At 42.1% G+C, this 18,342-nt stretch overlaps 2 protein-coding genes across 2 annotated transcripts in view; both read left to right on the top strand.

Annotated features, from left to right (window-relative positions):
* The first annotated feature begins 1,077 nt into the window (after nucleotides 1-1,077).
* FAM199X (family with sequence similarity 199, X-linked) lies at nucleotides 1,078-12,331 on the top strand. Its single transcript, XM_032227417.1, has 6 exons — nucleotides 1,078-1,418; nucleotides 3,991-4,210; nucleotides 4,807-4,956; nucleotides 5,464-5,625; nucleotides 7,360-7,620; nucleotides 8,670-12,331. The coding sequence occupies exons 1-6, from the start codon at nucleotides 1,222-1,224 to the stop codon at nucleotides 8,838-8,840; spliced, it is 1,161 nt and encodes a 386-aa protein (XP_032083308.1). The 5' UTR covers nucleotides 1,078-1,221; the 3' UTR covers nucleotides 8,841-12,331.
* The window catches only part of IL1RAPL2 (interleukin 1 receptor accessory protein like 2), a 381,614-nt gene continuing 372,047 nt past the window's right edge, over nucleotides 8,776-18,342 (top strand). Inside the window, exon 1 of the mRNA XM_032227415.1 lies at nucleotides 8,776-8,836. The gene's annotated coding sequence lies outside the window, so the exon portion shown is untranslated. The remainder of the gene's footprint in view (nucleotides 8,837-18,342) is intronic.

The following is an 18,342-nucleotide window of genomic DNA, read 5'->3' as shown; positions in this document are numbered from 1 at the left end:
CACTGAGATTGAGAAACATGGAATTAACCATTAGCTCATCCTTTATCTTCAAGGAAGGGGCAGACTTCGAACCTGGTGCACATCTTCATTGACTTTATCAACTGATGGCAGCACTTGGCTGGTCTTCTCTGGGCTGGGAAGGTAATGAAATCTGGAGTTGGTTAATGCATAGATGGGCCCAAATTGTAGCTAAAGTGAAGAGTAGAACCGACAGAAGAGAATATTTGTATCTGGGTTCAACTGTAGGGTCCTTGATGCGTTGAATTTGGTTGTTTTCTTGCAGACATTTCATGACCCAACTAGGTAACATAACCAGTGCGAGAAGGAGTAGATTTTGTGGAGTGGAAGAGAAGAAGCAGAAGGGGGAAGAGAAGAACTTTGGGGTCCTTGGGGTTCTCTGAGCCTGGCTGTTTTCTTGCAGACATTTCATGATCCATCTAGGTAACATCTTCAGTGCTAGAAGGGGCCTGCATATAAGCAGAGAGCAAAGCCCCACTCCCTTCTAGCCCAGCCAGAAACACTGGTGGGTGGATGGATGAGAGGCATTGATTTAGATAGATAAATAGGATAGATGGATGGGTGGATAGTTGAAAAACCCCAGGGTAGATAGAGAAATGGATGGATGGGTGAAAAGTTGAGAATACCTGTGGAGACAGATAGATGGATGGATGGGTGAATAGATGGATGAATAATTGAGAAACACCGGTGTAGATAGATAAATGGATGGATGGATGGATGGATGGATGGATGGATGGATGATGATGATGATGATGGGGACTGTAGGGCCCTTGGTGCTCTCTGAGCTTGCTTGTTTCCTCGCAGATCTTTCACGACCCAACTAAGTAACACCATCAGTGCTTCAGGCGAGTGGTGTTTGCTCTTATTGTTACATATCAGCGTTGGAGAGTCATACAAAGAAACCTCCTACAAGAGGAAAGAGCCTAATCCACCTTACTTGTGGCTCCCAAGGCGCATTCCCACCTTCCAACGCAAGGGGCTCTGCAGACCAGAAAGAGGCCGCCTTCCTTACGCGAACGCGCTCTCCTCGCCCTCCCAGACAGCGGAAGTTAGCGAAAGCCACTTCCGGCGGCCGGCCTGCGCTGCAGCCTGAGGCAATTTTTTTTCACCCTTTTTCCATCGTCCGGCGCGGCGGGACTTGCCTCATGGCGGCCGGCTGAGGGCGGCCTAGGCCCGGCTCGGCTCGGCCTTTTCCTCGCGCTGATGGCCGGCGAAGAGCCGCAGAAGTTCCTGGCGCCCGACGAGCCCGGCGCCGTCCTCTCGCCGCTGCCACCGCCGCCGCTGCGCCACCCGCCTCGCCTGGCCGACGAAGGCCCGGCCTGCCTGGACGTCAGCGACTTCGGCTGCCACCTCTCCTCCTGCCACCGCACCGACCCGCTGCGCCGCCTGCACGCCCACAGGCGAGGCCCGGGGATGGGGGGGGGCGGGTGTTTGTGGGGGGGACCCTCCTCCCGGCCTACCTCACGGGGTTGTTGTTGTGAGGAGACCGGACTCTTGTTTTCTTAGGGAGCCTCCCCCCCACCGCGCAGACTGGGTCCCTGAGGCAGGGCGGGGATGAGGGGTCCTGAGGTCGGGGAAGGGGACGGGCAGGGTTGGAAGGTTGGGGTGGCCCCGCAGGCCGCGTTTCCTGCCTGAACAGAGGGTTGGACTAGATGACCTCCAAGGTCTCTTCCTGCTATGCTGTTTCTATTCTATTCCCTCTATTCTGCTTGATGTATTTTCTAACCGATCTCTATAAGTACTCTATACTTGCCCAATAAAGACTGTCCTGTCCTGTCCTGTTCCATTCCGTTCCGTCTATTCCATTCTATATTCTGTTCTGTTCCTATTCCGTTTCCAATCACACTTGCCCAATAAAGACTGTCCTGTCTTCTGTTTCCTATTCCATTCCTATTCCTTGCGTTTCCAATCACACTTGGGCAATAAAGAATATTCTAGTTAGTCTATTCTATTCTCTATTCTATTCCTATCCCTCTATATCTCTATTTCAACATTCTCTTCTATCTGGAGGAGAATACAGGTAGTCCTTGACTTACAACAGATCATTTAAGGACCCTTCAAAGTTACCACGGGGGACTCAGGACCGTTTTCCACACTGAACGACTACGGTCACATGAGCAAAATTCAGATGCTCTGCAACGGATTTGTATTTACGACCGTGGCAGCGGGTCCCTAGGGTGCTACAGGATCCCCTTTTGTGACCTCCTGGCAAGCAATGTGAAGGGAGAAAGCCAGATTCACATAACGCCTGGGTTACCAACTTAATGCCTGCAGTGATTCACTTAACAAACGTGGCAAGAAAAGTTGTAAAATGGGGCAAACTCACCTAACAGTTTTATCACTTGGCAACATAAATTTTGGGATCGATTGTGGTTGTAAATTAAATAAGAATCCAAATTAGGAGTTTGAATTTTCTTAGCAGAGTATTCTAGAACAATCAAATTTAGGCAGATAATGGAATGACAGAGTTGGAAGGTAGTCCAATCTTCTGCTCAAGCAGGAAACTCTAAGCCATTCGGGACAAAATATTGTCCAATTTCTTCTAGAGAATTTCCAGTGTTTGAGCATTCACAATTTCTGGAGGCAAAATTCCACTGATAAATTGTTCTCACTGTCAAGAAATTTCTCCTTACTTCTAGGTTGCTTCTCTTTGATAAGCTTCCATCCATCAAAGGTGCTTTTTCAAGAGCAACTGGACTTTCTGGCTTTTCTTTGAAAAGACGTTTTGCTTCTCATCCAAACAACTTCTTCAGTTCTACTTCTTGGATGGGAAACGAAACATCTTCAAAGAAAAACCAGAAAGTCCAGTTGCCTCTTGAAAAAAAAAGCACCTTTGGGACAACCCTGACCTGGATGACTGAGAATTTCCATAGACACGTCCCTCCATCACTTCTTGCCTTGCCTTGAGGTGCTTTGGAGAATAGGTTGACCCCTCCCCTCTGTGGCAGCCCCTCAAATATTGGGACCGGCTATCATGTCACCCCTAGTCCTTCTTTTCATTAAGGTAGGCATGCTCAGTTTCTGCAGTCGTTCTTCAGAGGTTCTTGTCTCCTGTTAAACAAAATTGTGAAGGATGGTGGAATTTCAAGTGATAGTAATTGGTTGGTTGATTTCTATCAATTTAAACTCCAGACAACTCTGGACATTGCAGGGACCCCCTCCCCTCTTGCATTTGCGGGCTATTTACAGACCCATTCATGTTTTGTAGGTATTACTTAACTGTTGCTTCTTAACAGCAGAAGTGGTCAGGGAAAGTTTTCTGCCCCTTCACATGACCAAGAAAGCCAATGCAGGAAATGTACGGTAGTTATTTGCTAATTTTGTCTTTGGGGGTTCTCTGAATTGCTACCTTTGCGGTTATTTTTGTAACTGCAAAAGCAACATCTGGGGTGCCTTACATGCTTATTTGTGGACATACAGTGGCAAAATATTTGTGTTGCCTGACACACATCTTCCCAGCTGAGATTTTAGCATTGGCTAATTCACTATAAGTAACGTAACTACTACAAATATTGCTGTATTTGTAGATGAGTACTGTTTTTGAAATGCTGTAGAAAGGAAGTGAGTTTTGATTTGATTGCATTTGTAGGAGAGGGGTAAGATTCAACTTGTCTTCTACCTCTTTCATAATCCCAGCTCCGGGCATTTAAGGTAGAGTGTTTGGGTTATTTCTTCTTGCAGAAAATTGGATGGTTGCTAAGAAATAACGCTGTCTTAATGACACATGATCAATTGGATTGCTTAGAATACTCTGCTTTCTAAATGATAACTTATAACATCTGAATGTTACCCAGTTCCCAGCAAAGCTGAGTGATGACAGAACATTAAAACTAAGAAAAAAGTACAATAAGAAGCAAAAAGAAAAAAAAAGAAAAATGGGAAGGGTGGCAAGATTCTTGAGACAGTCCTTTAAAATAAGTAGCATTTCCTGCTTCTCTTACTTTGTTTCAATATTGACCTTTTCTTTTTCAGATGGCACTTAACCTCTTGTGGCACAAGCGTAGCCAGCTCTGAATGCAGCGAGGAGCTCTTCTCTTCAGTCTCTGTGGGTGACCAGGATGATTGTTTCTCTCTCTTGGATGATCAGGAGTTAACCTCTTTTGACCTCTTCCCTGAGGGGAGTGTCTGTAGCGATGTCTCTTCCTCCATTAGCACGTACTGGGACTGGTCAGACAGTGAATTTGAATGGCAGGTAAAGAAATATATATATATGAGTTTGCAGTGGCTTGGGCAAAGGGGAGAAACTGTGCTGTCCAATGCTGCCAGAATTGTTAGAACAACCCTCAAAATGTTAGACCAGCATTTCCACTCATTGTTTCTTGTCTTGCCTTCTGGTGCTTTGGACCCCCAAATCTTCTTTGCTGCAGCCCCACAGATATTGGAAGGCTGCTGTCATGTCCCTCCTAGTCCTTCTTTTCCCTAAACCTACTGAATTCCTGTAACTGCCCTTCGTATGTCCTTGTCTCATCACAAATGATTGTGGAAGTCCTTTGGAAGGATGGTGGGATCAGGTTTCTCGCCCTCACCCACTTTTAAGATGCGTGGACTTCAATTCCCAGCTGTGCTGGGTGGGGAATTCTGGGAATTGAAGTCCACATGTCTGAAAACTGCTGAAGGATGAGATACACTACCTTAGATATGGTTATTTAAAAAACAAAACACTGCTTCTGCAGCGGAATGTCTTTCATGTTACTCTGTTTAGGCTTGAGTCTGGATTTAATTTATTTATCAAGTGTTAATAATCCGTAGGCATTATTAAGCAGATATTCTGATTTTGTTCTATTTAAGCTGCCCGGCAGTGACATTGCAAGCGGGAGTGATGTGCTGTCTGACATCATTCCCAGCATCCCAAGCTCCCCTTGCCTGCTTCCAAAAAAGAAGAACAAGCACCGGAATCTCGATGAACTTCCCTGGAGTGCCATGACCAACGATGAGCAGGTAAAATCCTTGGCAATTTGGAAGACCGGTGAGTCTTTTCCAAAATACGGCCCTGGGCTTGGGACTGGGACTGGCATGGGGGTATGCAAAGGAGCCAGATCAAGTAATAAAGAAAGAAGAGGGTCTCTTACAGTACATTATGCTAGCAAGAGAGTCAGTTAGACTAGTTAATTAATTAATTAGACCCAAATCTGAAGGAATGCAGGTAGTCCTTGACCTATGACCACATTTGGGACTAGAATTTTTGTTGTGAAGCAAGGCAGTTGTTAAGTCAGTCACACCAGACTCGTTGCATTTCTTAAGCAAATCAGGCAGTCGTTAAACGAATCTTTCTTCTGCCATTGGCTTTGCTTGTCGGAAGCCAGATGGAAAGGTTTCAAAAGGCGTTCACACGATACTGCAGCCATCATAAATACATGCCAGTTGCCAAGCAGCCATTTGGCTTCTGTAAGCGATGCCTTTTGGCAACATTATATAATGTTAAATATTTGTTGGTTTTGTTTCCAGGTGGAATATATTGAGTATCTGAGTCGGAAAGTCAGTATGGAAATGGGTCTTCGGGAGCAGCTTGATATTATCAAAATTATTGATCCAACGGCTCAGATTTCACCCACAGACAATGAATTCATTATCGAACTGAACTGCCTCACAGATGAAAAGCTGAAACAGGTATGTGAAAGCAGCCTCTGGTCTTGCAAATGTCAAACCCCTGCTCCCTTCTCACAGCCTGTCTGAGGTTGCTCTGCTGCATATATCTCTGTAAGTACGGAACATCCTGTTCCGTGGTCTCCGGATTTATACTTGAACGAGTCCAAACAGCAAATGCCAGACTGGATTGAGTGTAAAGTTAATCAAAAGTAGTTAGTGTAATACAACCAAGATATAGAGACGGGAAGGCCTCGGGGGGAAAAAATGGAAAAATTAGAGGGAAAAATCATTTTTGGGTTGTTGTTTTTTTCAAAGCTGTTTGGAAAAAAACCTATTCCCCCCCCCTCCAATTTTCCACGTTTTTCCAGGCCTTCCCATCTCCAGTTAAGAATCTATAAAGGATGATCTTTTTTAGCACAAAATAATAATAATACCCTTCCAACAGCAGTTTCGGAGGAAAATTATATGGTGTCCCATTCCTTTGGTGAAGGAATTCCTGAAACAATAACCCCCATTTTGCTATGCTGCCTTTTTTTTTTTTTTTTTTAAGTGTGCATGGTTGCAGCTAATAACTCTCCACCTATTCAGATTTCTGGTCACACCAATACAATTTATTTACTGCAGTTTCCTGTCTGGCTGATTGAGATTCTCTTTTGGCTGAACGTGGTTTTGATTTGCTCTTCGTAAAATATGCTCTACTTTGACCGATATCAGCTTCATAAGTGCTACATTTTTGTTGTTGAGTTTTATGTGCTGCCTTTGAATTTGCTTTCTTTTTGAATTGGCCAATGATTATAATAAAGATTATTGTTATAATCACTGCTTAGGCCAAGAAGATTCTGTATTAATCTATAGCCCTGATACAGACAGCTGGTGTTTCTTTACTAGATCTGTGAGATTCCTGAAGCGGAACTTGGTACAAATGTAGAAAAATCAACAGCTAGGGGTTGATTTTGAGTTCCAAAATTGAATGGTTGCACACAGAGATTTGTGAAAAGATCCATTGCTGAGAGCCGTGGTGGCACAGCGGATTGAAAGGCAGAATTGCAAGCTGATTCTACTGACTGCGAGGAGTTCGATTCTCACCAGCTCAAGGTTGACTCAGCCTTCCCATCCTTCCGAAGCGGATAAAATGAGGACTCAGATAGTTGAGGGCAAGAGGCTGACTCTGTAAACCACTTAGAGATGTAAAGCACTGTGAAGCACTATATAAAAGTCTAAGTGCTATTGCTATTGCAGGATATTCTCTACTTTTAACCTTCATTTCAGTAACATATACAGCAGTGGTAGTCAACCTTGTCCCAACCGCCCACTAGTGGGCGTTCCAGCTTTCATGTTGGGCAGTAGGGATCACCATTACTGTGGAACCGGTGGGCGGTTAGAAAATTTTACTCCTAACAGAGATACAAAAGTGGGCGGTAGGTATAAAAAGGTTGACTACCCCTGATATACAGGGACAAAGGAAATCATTTTGATGTTGCTCTTAGTTATAACTATCACCAATCAGAACTTCACACTCTGAAATCATCCAAGGATCTCACAACACAAGGTTTTAAAGCATTTGGGATCCCCAAATATCATCGGACTCATAAAAGATGCCCTAGAGTTGCTAGTCAGGGCTGGAAGTGACCTTCTGATGGTGTGGAACACCTTTAAAAGACAGTTCTGCATAGAAATTGTTGCTGTAATAGTGGAATGGTGGTGGTGGTGGTCTATTGCAGTTCCTAACCCGTTGCCACTTACCTGTCCCTTTAGGTCAGAAATTACATTAAGGAGCACGGCCCTCGGCAGCGGTCTGCCAGGGAGACCTGGAAGAGGAGCAGCTACAGTGGGGGCAGTGCCAGCGGTGTGAGCGGCGTCAGCGCCAGCAGCAGCAGCGCCAGTATGGTCAGCTCGGCTAGCAGCAGCAGTTCAAGCATTGGGAACTCGGGTTCGAATTCCAGCGCCAACCTGAGTCGGGCTCATAGTGAGAATAATTTGTCGACAAGCGCTGCGGAACGCATTCGGGATTCAAAAGTAAAGCTCCCACTTTGCAGTCGTTTAAGTAAACCCATTGTTGCTAGGAGGCATTTTTGCCCTACACTGGAAGGCACCGTAAATACAGGACAGTGGCTGGGTGCCTGAATTGTGGTTGAATGGGATCTGTGTGTGTGTGTGTGTGTCAGATGTTGGAACTTCGGAAACTGGCCATAAGTACCATTTGAGGGGTCCATCATAACTTTGAATGATCGGAAGTCAAAGTCAGAGAGATTCAGAATTCAATGTTTCTTTTTCTTTTCCTTACTTCTCTCTCCCCTTTCCCTTCCCCTCTCACTGCTCTTTTATTTACTTTGGTATTTCACATTTTACATTACCTTATAACCTTATAAAAATGTATTATGGATTAAAAAATAACTTTGGTCATAAGTCAAGGACTGATAGAGATATCTGTATCTTTTTAGAGTTGAGCCTAAAAAGTTGTCTATTCAAAATGGACTGTGATTTATATGTATATATGTGTATGTGTATGTGTGTCTGTCCGTCCATGCATGCATGCATGCATCCATCCATCCATCCATCCATCCATCCATCCATCCATCCATCCATCTCATATATGCAGACACATATGTGAAGTCCTCAACTTCCAACAGTTCATTTAGTGACCATTCAAAGTTATGTCACTGAAAAATGTGACCGATGGCCGTTTTTCATAGTTACGACCTTTGCAGCCTCCCCATGGTAATGTGATCAAAATTCAGATGCTTGGCAGCTGGCTCACATTTATGAAGTTGCACTGTTCCTGGAGTCACACGATTCCCTTTTGCTATCTTCTGGCAAGCAAAGTCAATGGGGAAACCAGATTCACTTAACAACCAGGTTAATAAGTTAACTGTTTACTGAACAAGACATACAAACACACACACATAGACACGTATTGAGAGCGGGCTTCAAGATTTCATTTTTTAAAATATGCCAGGGCGTTCACAGAAAAAAAGGGGGTGGGGGGCAATAGAAAGCTCTCATCTGATCTTAAAAGTGAAAAACTGAGTGGGACTTCTTCCCCCCCCCCCCTCCTGTTTTGACAGAAACGCTCCAAGCAGCGGAAGCTTCAGCAGAAGGCTCTGCGCAAGAGGCAGCTGAAAGAGCAGCGTCAGGCGCGGAAGGAAAGGCTGAGCGGCTTGTTCCTGAACGAAGAGGTCTTGTCGTTAAAAGTGACCGAAGAGGACCACGAAGGAGACGTGGACGTCTTGATGTGAGATGGGAATGTCACGATGGGTGTTCTTTCTAAGCCTTAAGCTTCACTCTCTTGTTTACATACACTTGTACCAAAACGAGGATTGAATCGGGACTAGCCGCCCTCCTCCTCCTCCTCCTCCTCCTCCTCCTCCTCCTCCTCCCACCACCACTTAACCTGTGCTTGACTACTTTGGGTCGTTCGGCTTTTCTTCTTTGCAAAATCGTAGGAAAATCAGGAAGACGTCCTTCAAAAATAATAATAATACGTAGGCTGGATTATTTTGCTTTCAGAGCAACCCGCTGGTTTTAATTTAATTTGGATTTGATTGTTAAAATTATGGAAAGAAAAGAGTTTTTTTTTTTAAATTGGAAAACATTTCCTTCTGTCTTCCTGCGACGTAAGTCTTAACGGTTAAAGGAATATAGTCTGCAAAAAGAAGAATACGCTTTTGCCAGGACTTTTCTTCTTCTTTGCCACTGCAGTTGTATCAAAGCCTAAGACGTAATAGCTTAGGTTTCCTGGAATTACCACTGTAATTTCATTTAATGTGGGGGTTTCAGAGCTGTGTGACTTAACACTGTGTGTCAGGACCGTTCCGGTGATCCAGTTGGTGACTTTAAACCTGTGTTTTTCTCCCTGTTTTCCACTGCAAAGCAAGCAAGTATATTTTGGATTAGTCACAACGATCCTTTACACGTAGAGCTTGGTAAGGCAGTCATTTTATAGGTGATCTGGAGTTTGGTATCAAGCCATGGAGAACAAATAAATGTCTATTGACAAATACGTATTTCTTCCCTCCCCCCCCCCCCCCCAACCACATGTATTTCTTCCTCTGTTCCAAATCCCCAAAGTGTCTTGTGCCTTAAAATTAATTTGATTTCTTTTCTTCTTCTTCTTATTGCTTAATGTGGAAGTTTGGGGGCAAAAATGGCAAGAAGAAAGAAGATCAAAGTGCCCCAAAGTTTTTCAAAGCATAATTTAGCTCATCCTGCTTTTTTTTCTTGAAGAACCCCAAAGCAAGCCACCATTGTACATAGAAGAGAATTTTTTATATTGAAAAAAAAACCCACGCATTACAAATTCAGTTGAAGGGCTGCACTGCCCTTTAGTTAACATTGATCGCTAATATTGAAGAAGTGCCACGAGATGAAGAAACTGCAGAATATTGCAATGTTCTACGATGTTGCTTCAAAATAATTTAAGCTTCCATTATTTGTGCAGAAGAACTGAGATGTATTTTTTTCTCTGTCCCAAATGCTATGGGGAGTGGTGGGGGGGAGGGCAGGGGGAATTAATACTTTGATTTTAGATGCACATGCTTCCAGAGTCAAGCTGTGTATTGCTTGCTTTGGGATGGAAACACCTTTCTCTGTTTTAAACTAACCATTTTGTTCTTTCATCTGATTTAAAAATCTAGGCGTGATTAGACAAAACTGTAGTTTGCCTGTAGTTTACTCATTCCAGCATTTTCAGATAATCTGTAATTAAGAAAAAGATTTATTCCAGGTATGCATGAAGCAGTAATCTTTGATGACTGAAACAGAATGTGAAGCTTTTCTGTTTTTTCCCCTTCCCCCTGTGGTTTATATAGGGGAACTATTTAAATTGTATTTCAACATTCTAGTTGATCCATATTAGGGTAATGTATGCAATATTGGATAGATGTCAAATATTTATAGATGTTTAAAATTCACTAGATTATTTCTACAAGCCAAATTCCTCTTCAATTTTTAATTTTCACTTCCGGATTGTAGTTTTGGAGCATTGTTACATTTAGTTATAATCATTGACTCTGCTCAAGAACAGGAAAATTATTCTAAAGTACTGTAGCCAAATCATACTCTGTGAGTACTAAGGCGGATTAAAATGTTGTTGTAGCCCAATACTCAGTGTTGTAACAAATGTTGAAGAAGTGTGACCCCCTCTATATCTTCTAGTCCTTTATTTCTATAATTACCCCAAAGTTTCCAATTGCTTTAATCCTGCCCTCCCCAGCTAATTTGTCACCTGTCTGTTAAAATAATGATTGTTTACAGTGACTCAGTATTGATTCCTGGTTAACATCTGGTAAAGTAGTTTTAAAAATTCAAGACGATTTTGACTAAGCTGTGGTCTAAAGCCACATGTTTTTGTTTTTTTCTTGTTTTTTTATTTTACAAATTCAAAAGCAATGTTAGAATATAGAAAGGAGCTATTTTGTAGCCCATTGCCTGTTCTATTTATTGTAAGCTGTTTACAAGCTGCATAAATATTTAATAAAATAACTTAAGCAATTGAGAGAACAAGTAATCGACTTCTATTGCAAAACTTAGAAGGAGCACTGAAATTCTTCTTTTTTTTTTTTTAAATGGCTGTTCTGTTAGCTGAATGTAACTATGAAAAACCTGTTTACATTTTGTGTCTGTCTGTGCATTCTTGTTTCCTCACCCACTACAAATGTTCCAATAAGCCAAGTATTTGACTTTAAACAAAGGAGAAAAGTTCGTATTAAAAAAAAGATTGTCTAGAAGCTGTTTGGTAGTTTCCTAACAGCTGAGATACTTTCTTGATCTAGAGTAAAGACGTTACTCCTTTCCATTTTGTTTGTTTTATTTTTCTACATGGTGTTGAAACAAAAAGAGTTTCTAGAGACAGATTATCTACATCAAATTGTATATATACACGACTGTAAAGTCCTTTTCAAGGATCCTGTATCATAGCTGTAGAGAATCTTCTAGAACGTTAGCCAAATGTCTTAATTCTAAAAGAAACACTCATAGGTTTGTGCCCTTATCTCCACTTGAACTATCCCCACCTCCTCCCTCTGGCTCACTTCAGCAATAGTTAACTTGTCGATCCTTTGGAAGGTTAGCAACCCATTTTTGGTGATCCAACAGATCACAGTGTTTGTCATGGCATTCTCTGTTCTTTTGGTACATTGGTTTTTAGGATACAGTTGCTGGAGGGAATCTGAGGTCAATGTTTCTGAGGTTGCTCTTGAGGTCTTGTGGGAAATTGGGGTGGTTTATATGGTGATTTGGTCAATCCATTCAAAAGCGATTGTTAGTAAATCAGGTCGAGATCATGAGCTTCTTACTTGTGAAGGCAGAGAGCAGCGCTTGTGGCCTCAAATGTGCTGTTTATAACCTGGTTGAGAGACAATAGTGTGTAAAATGGATGAAAAGAAATGTGAGCTTCATAACCAAAGTAAAGAGAGCGTTTTTAAACTTTGGCGAGGATGCTTCAGATGGAGAGCTATCTGTCTGTCTGTCTATCTCTGAACTGTTTCCTAATTTTCTGCCACAATGTATATTGAAACGGACTTGTATATACAATTTTTCATTGTACATTCTGTATCTACTTAACTGCAGTGTTTGTAGAATCGATTCCTTTTTCGTTCTTGATGTTATGAAAAATTTAACTGCGAAGTATAAAATACTGAACATCGTGATTTGTTTTCTCCCCCTCTTTAGCTCTGAATTGTATTTAAAAATAATCGTCTTAGTTGACATTAAAGACAAGATACGCTGATGCAAAATAGCATGTGCCATGTTGTATCTGGAAAGGTGTAGCTGGGAATTTTACCCAATATTTGGGGGATATAAAACATCACGCTCATGTTTTTTGGCCTCTTTCTTCCCTTCTCTTTTAAGTTAAACCCACTCTAGGTTTCCCACACAATAGCTTGTGCATGGTTCCACATCTGAATGGTAAGAAATCAAATTCCTTGCAATTATTTTATCCTAGAGAAATTCTAGAAACGGCCAAAAATAGGAATAGACATTCCTGATTCCAGATAGAATCTTACGGAGTTTGAAGTCTAAAACAGAGGCTGCAGGGCAGGAGAACATAAGCATAGTGGACAAATTCTACCAAAGACAGATAAGTTTATAACTACAAAATTTAGGAGTTTGGAGATTTACATTTAAGAAGGGTAAAATAGCTCCTTATTCACATTCAGAAAAGCCATTCAGTTTATCATAATCTTTTAACGTCCTCATAATCCCTTGTGGGGTGGAGTCTGGGCAACTGAATGGAACCAGCAGAGTGTTTAATGGCCGGATGCCCTTCCTGTTGCCAATGTGGAGTGTTGTTCAGCAGATACATTCTCATTGTGACCAGAGAAAGAAATACCTGCCTCTACCTAGGATCGAACTCTCAGCTTTCTGATTGTGAGGCAAGAGCTCTACCTCTAGAACATCGCGCCACTCCAAAAGCCATTCTGTATATAACAGAAAGAAATAACTTTTCTTTTAAGGGCAGTCTTTACCTGGCTGAAGCCATTTTATTAATCCTTTGGAGGATAAGGTTCGAAGCCATGTGCGAAGGGAGTGACATTCACTTGGACACTGGGAGACAGTCTGTGAAGTCCCATCTCATCTGGAGATTTTGCCCTTACCTCTGTCAAGAATGCTGCGGCAGCATCTTGCATTTCTGATCTCCGACATTAAAATTCTTATCTCCTTGTCCACCCTTGTTGACCCTTGTTAATAGGGTTGCTCGGATAGAGTATAAGAGCCCGGCTAATCCAGAGTTGTTGGGCAGAATGACTACAGTAGTAAATCTCTCTCAGATTACTTTGCTTGAAGCTGTTCATCGCTCCCACAAGAGGGAGCAGCGTTTTCATACTTGCCTGCTTTTGCAAACACCCCAAAGCAGCAGACAACTTCTTTCAACCAGTAATATTTTTACAACCTAAGCACAAAAGGATTATTTAAGGGATCCACTTATATTTCCAAAGGACCAGAAGGCAGATAACGGATTGAAACTAATCAAGGGGAGAAGCAACCTAGAACTAAGGAGGAATTCCCTGACAATGAGAACAATTAACCAGTGTTTGGGTGCTCCATCACTAGATGTTTTCAAGAAAAAATTGGACAGCCATTCCTCCAGAAATGGTATGGGGTCCTCCTACTTGTGCAATGGGTTGGACTGGAAGACCTACAAGTTTCCAGTTCTGTTATTGGTTATCTGTTCAATCTATATCTTGCCTTTCCTCTTAAGTCCTTCAAATGATTATTTGATCAATTGTTGCAGTGGCTCAGTGGCTAAGACGCTGAGCTTGTCTATTAGAAAGGTCGGCAGTTTGGCGGTTTGAATCCCTAGTGCCACGTAATGGAATGAGCTCCCGTTACTCGTCCCAGCTTCTGCTAAGTAGCAGTTTGAAAGCATGTAAAAATGCAAGTAGAAAAATAGGGACCACCTTTGGCGCGAAGGTTAGGGTTAGCGTCTCGTGCGCCTTCCGCGTTTAATCATGCCAGCCACATGACCACGGAGACGTCTTCAGACAGCGCTGGCTCTTCAGCTTTTAAACGGAGATGAGCACTGCTCCCTAGAGTCGGGAACGACTAGCACATGTATGTGATGGGAATCTTTACTTTTATCTTTGATATATTAATTTTAACAATTGTATTTTTAAAATTTTATATGTTTTTACTTTTGTTGTGAGCCGCCCAGAGTCCCAAGGCAGTGGGCGGCATACAAATTTATTAAAGTTGAAAGTTGAATGGGAGGTGTTAAGATGCATGGAAAAAGTGGATAATTGTTTGAGGGAACCCCTAGCTAAGTTTTGCCTCTTAAGCAAGTACATTTCTTTTTGTGCAGAATTAAACACTAAAAACGGCCTTAGATAAAACTGGCTCTACCAATATGGTCACTCCCAGTGGGTCTTCCAAACTCTACATGCTAAAAGAGATTTTCCCCCCATTATGTACCAACCAACCTTTTGATTTGTTTTGGAATCGGGTTGCCAAGACACGTTATCTTAAGTTGAAAGAAACTCATGTTTACTTATTCTTACATCCTTAAATCTGTATAGAAGTTTGTATGCTGCCTCTGTTTTGGCTACAATACATCTGTCTCTGTCTCTCTCTGTCTCTGTCCCGCTCTCTTCTCTCTCTCTGTCTCTCTCTTCTCTCTCTCTTCTCTGTCTCTCTCTCTGTCTCTCTCTCTCTCTCTCTCTGTCTCTCTCTCTCTCTCTCTCTCTCTCTCTCTCTCTCTCTCTCTCTCTCTCTCTCTCTCTCTCTCTCTCTCTCTCTCTCTCTCTCTCTCTCTCTCTCTCTCTCTCTCTGATGAAATTGAAAGCGAAGCCCAGAATCTAGAAAGTAGTGATTTATTACATGTTCTTACATTTTCACGCTTGGCTGTCACCAAGGTAGATCTGCCAAAAGAGTTGACAGAGTTGTTTAAAACCAGCAGGCAAAATAGTCAATTCTATGGCCTTAAAATAAATGTATCTATTGACTGATAAAAAGTATTTGCAGACCGATAAAACAAGTAATTAACGGAGCCGAACAGGTTCTAAGGGCCTGTGTTAAAATTCAGAGAGATCTCCCATCTGCTTGCCGATTGCCACTAATGCAATTTATATAAGGCTCAATTTCATCTTTGTATTTGCTGAACAAGCTATCGGATACACGATATGCCAATATATGTATGTATGAGCGGGTCATCACCTGAGCTTAATTGCACACAAATTTCCAGCAGAGTTAGTATAAACGCAATTAGCCTATAAACGGTGTATCTGTTCTATCCAAAGAGGTGGATCGTCTCTTGATAGGGCTTAGTGACATCGATTTCTGATTAATCATTTTACTTAATGACTCATCTGTAATCAAAGTGCAGTGAAAAACATTGTGTTTGTCTACCGGGCATCAAATCACTTTGCCTTTGTTTGAAGTTGGATAGCAAATTTATTACAAGTCTACAAAGGGAGGAAGCGGTTGTGAGTATTTGTTTAGTGACCAAAGTTACAATAGCACTGAAAAATGTGACATGACCATTGCAGCATCCCCATGGTTACGTGATCAAAAATTCAGGTGCTTGGCAACTGGTTCATATTTATGACGGTTGCAGTGTCCTGGAGTGTGTGTGTGTGTGTGTGTGTGTGTGTGGTGTGTGTGTGTGAAGTGATCCCATTTTGTGACCTTCTGACAAGCAACTTCAATGGGCAAGTCATGTTCACTTAACAGCCGTGTTGCTAACTTAGTAAATGCAGTGATTCGCTTAACAACGGTAGCAAGAAAAGTCTATAAAATTGGGGAAAAATTCACTTAAAATGTTTCAGTTAGCAATATAAACAGGGCTCTGGTCATAACTCAAGGACTACTTGCATTAGAACCGATCCAGAGGTATTTTTTAAAAATTTAGCTCTTGTCAGCAATAATCCAATAGAGAACAGTTTAAAAATCAACCTACATCCCTTTCACCATCTTTTCTACAATTCTTAAGACAACTGCTTAATCGTTTTCCCAATAATTAATTTTTAGGATATCAGTCTCTTTTTTTCAAAGAACAAGAAAATCTTTGGATCCAATATAAAAACATTTTTATAGGAGCAAATTTCTGACAGTTTCCATCTCTTCTCACTTTCATCTAATCTTTCCTCCCCTCTAGTGTTTGTCGAAATTGCTGTGGATCCTAAAAGATAATCTCTTTAACAATTCAAAATAATGTATGACTTTGCAGTTGCTAAGAGCAACATATATAGCGGATATGATTGAAGCAATTTGGAAGACAATTTAAAATTCCTTCAAGTACTGATGCTGTTTTGTTTCATGTCTCTCTCTCTCTTGTCTAGTTTGGTCTAGCATGAGTTCACCTTCACACCAAGAGGTGAAAGGCAAAAGGATTTAACATTTATGTTTGCTTTTCCATAAGTGGAAGGTTTTCAAGGAGCAGGGAATTGACAAATCCATCAAGATAGTTTATTTAAGTTTGGAAACATATTCCTAATAAACAGAGGCCATTCTGATATATATCATAATGCTTCCTTGGAATGAAAAATACGGTATTCATTACATTTAGATGGCCTCCATAAAATCCATAAACATGATGAGAAGATGAGAATCGTAATCCTCGATTTGCGACTACAAATGGAGTCCAAAATTCCTGTTCCTAAGTGAGACATTTGTTAAGTAGATTTTGTCCCATTTTACGACCTTTGCCATACTTGTTAAGTGAATCACCACAATTATTAAATTAGACAGCTGTCCTAAAGGTGCTTTTTTTTTTCCAAGAGGCAATTGGAAGTTCTGGTTTTTCTTGAAGAGGTTTCACTGCTCATCCAAGAAGCTTCTTCAGCTTCTCTCAGAAGCTTCTGCTCTCAGAACAGAAGAAGCTTCTTGGATGAGAAGTGAAACCTCTCCAAAGAGAACCAGAAAGTCCAGTTCCTCTTGAAAAAAAAATCACCTTTGGGACAACCATGACTGGATGACTGAGAATCTCCATAGACATTTAGTAAGACGGTTGTTAAGTAAATTTGGCTTCTGACTTTATCAGAAGGTCTCGAAGGAACACATGACCCTGGGACATAACAACCGTCATAAATATGAATCAGTTGCCAAGTGTGTCTGAATTTTGATCATGTGACTATGGGATATTGCAACAGTTGTGTGAAAACCGGTCATAAATCATGCTTTTCAGTGCCATAACTTCGAATGGTCACTAAATAAGCTGTTGTAAGTTGTGGTCTACCCCCTCCTCCTCCTCCTCCTCATCTTTTAATGACCCCATAATCCCTTGCGGGGTGGAGTCTGGGCAATTGAATGGAGGTGAGTGTTTACTGGCCAGATGCCCTTCCCTGTCGCCAATGCAGAGGTTTTTTCCCAGCAGATATATTCTCATGGTGCCCAGAGAAAGACATATCTGACTCTTCCCTAGGATCGAACTCACACCTCCTTGATTGTGAGGCCACTGCACCAGTCAAAGTCGTGATCTACCTGTTTTAGTTAAATTAACTTAGATCCGATGGGTCATCTGGGCATTAGAGCTTCAGTAACACGGATGGCCGGGATGAAGGTACGATCAAAGAAAATTTGGTTCCCAACCTCTGATGGGAAGTTTTTACTTCTGAATTTTCTTGAGAGGAAAGATCTGGTGACATTTGAAAGACCATTTTATTACCGCTTGAAGCTTCATGGGCATCATCAAAAGCACCGAGTAGAGCAGAACTAATCGATGCAAGCTTAATATTTGTTTCTGCTATGGGAAAAAACGGTCCCGGGGAAGTGAAGACAGCTGGAGGCCTGTTCCCAGTGTGTGCATTGTGCAGAGCTGCCAGGAGAAGGGAACAGCTAAGGAACAAGGACTGACTCAGGAGTAACGCCACAGGTGGACGGTGAATGGTCCCTCCCATAGGAAATAAAGAGGAGCGAAAGGGGAGGGGAGTTTGCCGGAGACAATAGTTTAATTCATTAGGGTGAAGATCTGTGCCTGACTTCTTGCCAAATATTGCCTGCTACAGAGTGGCGTTTGGAAGATGTCAGCCTGGCAACTCTCCAAGCCTGATAAAGGTCTGTAGCTGTGAAATCTCATGAAAGACTGTTTTCCAGGACTTCACTGGAGAGGAATTCCCTTTAACTCAGTGGTGGGTTGCAGGCGGTACGTCCCAATTTGGGCATACTGGAGCCTGCCCGGAGCACCAGATACCGTTCCGGTACGGTGCTCCGGAAAGCCCATCCGCCTGCCTGAGCTCCTTACCTGTCTTTTAAGGCTTCAGCGCACGTGCATGGTGCATACAGCACCTGTGCAACGGCTCCGCA

Source organism: Thamnophis elegans, chromosome 12 (assembly GCF_009769535.1).
Source record: "Thamnophis elegans isolate rThaEle1 chromosome 12, rThaEle1.pri, whole genome shotgun sequence".
Classification (NCBI taxonomy): Eukaryota; Metazoa; Chordata; class Lepidosauria; order Squamata; family Colubridae; genus Thamnophis; species Thamnophis elegans.
This window is presented reverse-complemented; position numbering and strand designations above follow the sequence as displayed.

Bases quoted from the DNA above. Each gene is read 5' to 3' on its own strand.
- FAM199X (XM_032227417.1), top strand. From the start codon at position 1,222: ATGGCCGGCGAAGAGCCGCAGAAGTTCCTGGCGCCCGACGAGCCCGGC. The intron at 1,419-3,990 runs GCGAGGCCCGGG...TTTCTTTTTCAG, and splicing joins CGCCGCCTGCACGCCCACAG to ATGGCACTTAACCTCTTGTG. The intron at 5,626-7,359 runs GTATGTGAAAGC...CTGTCCCTTTAG, and splicing joins CAGATGAAAAGCTGAAACAG to GTCAGAAATTACATTAAGGA.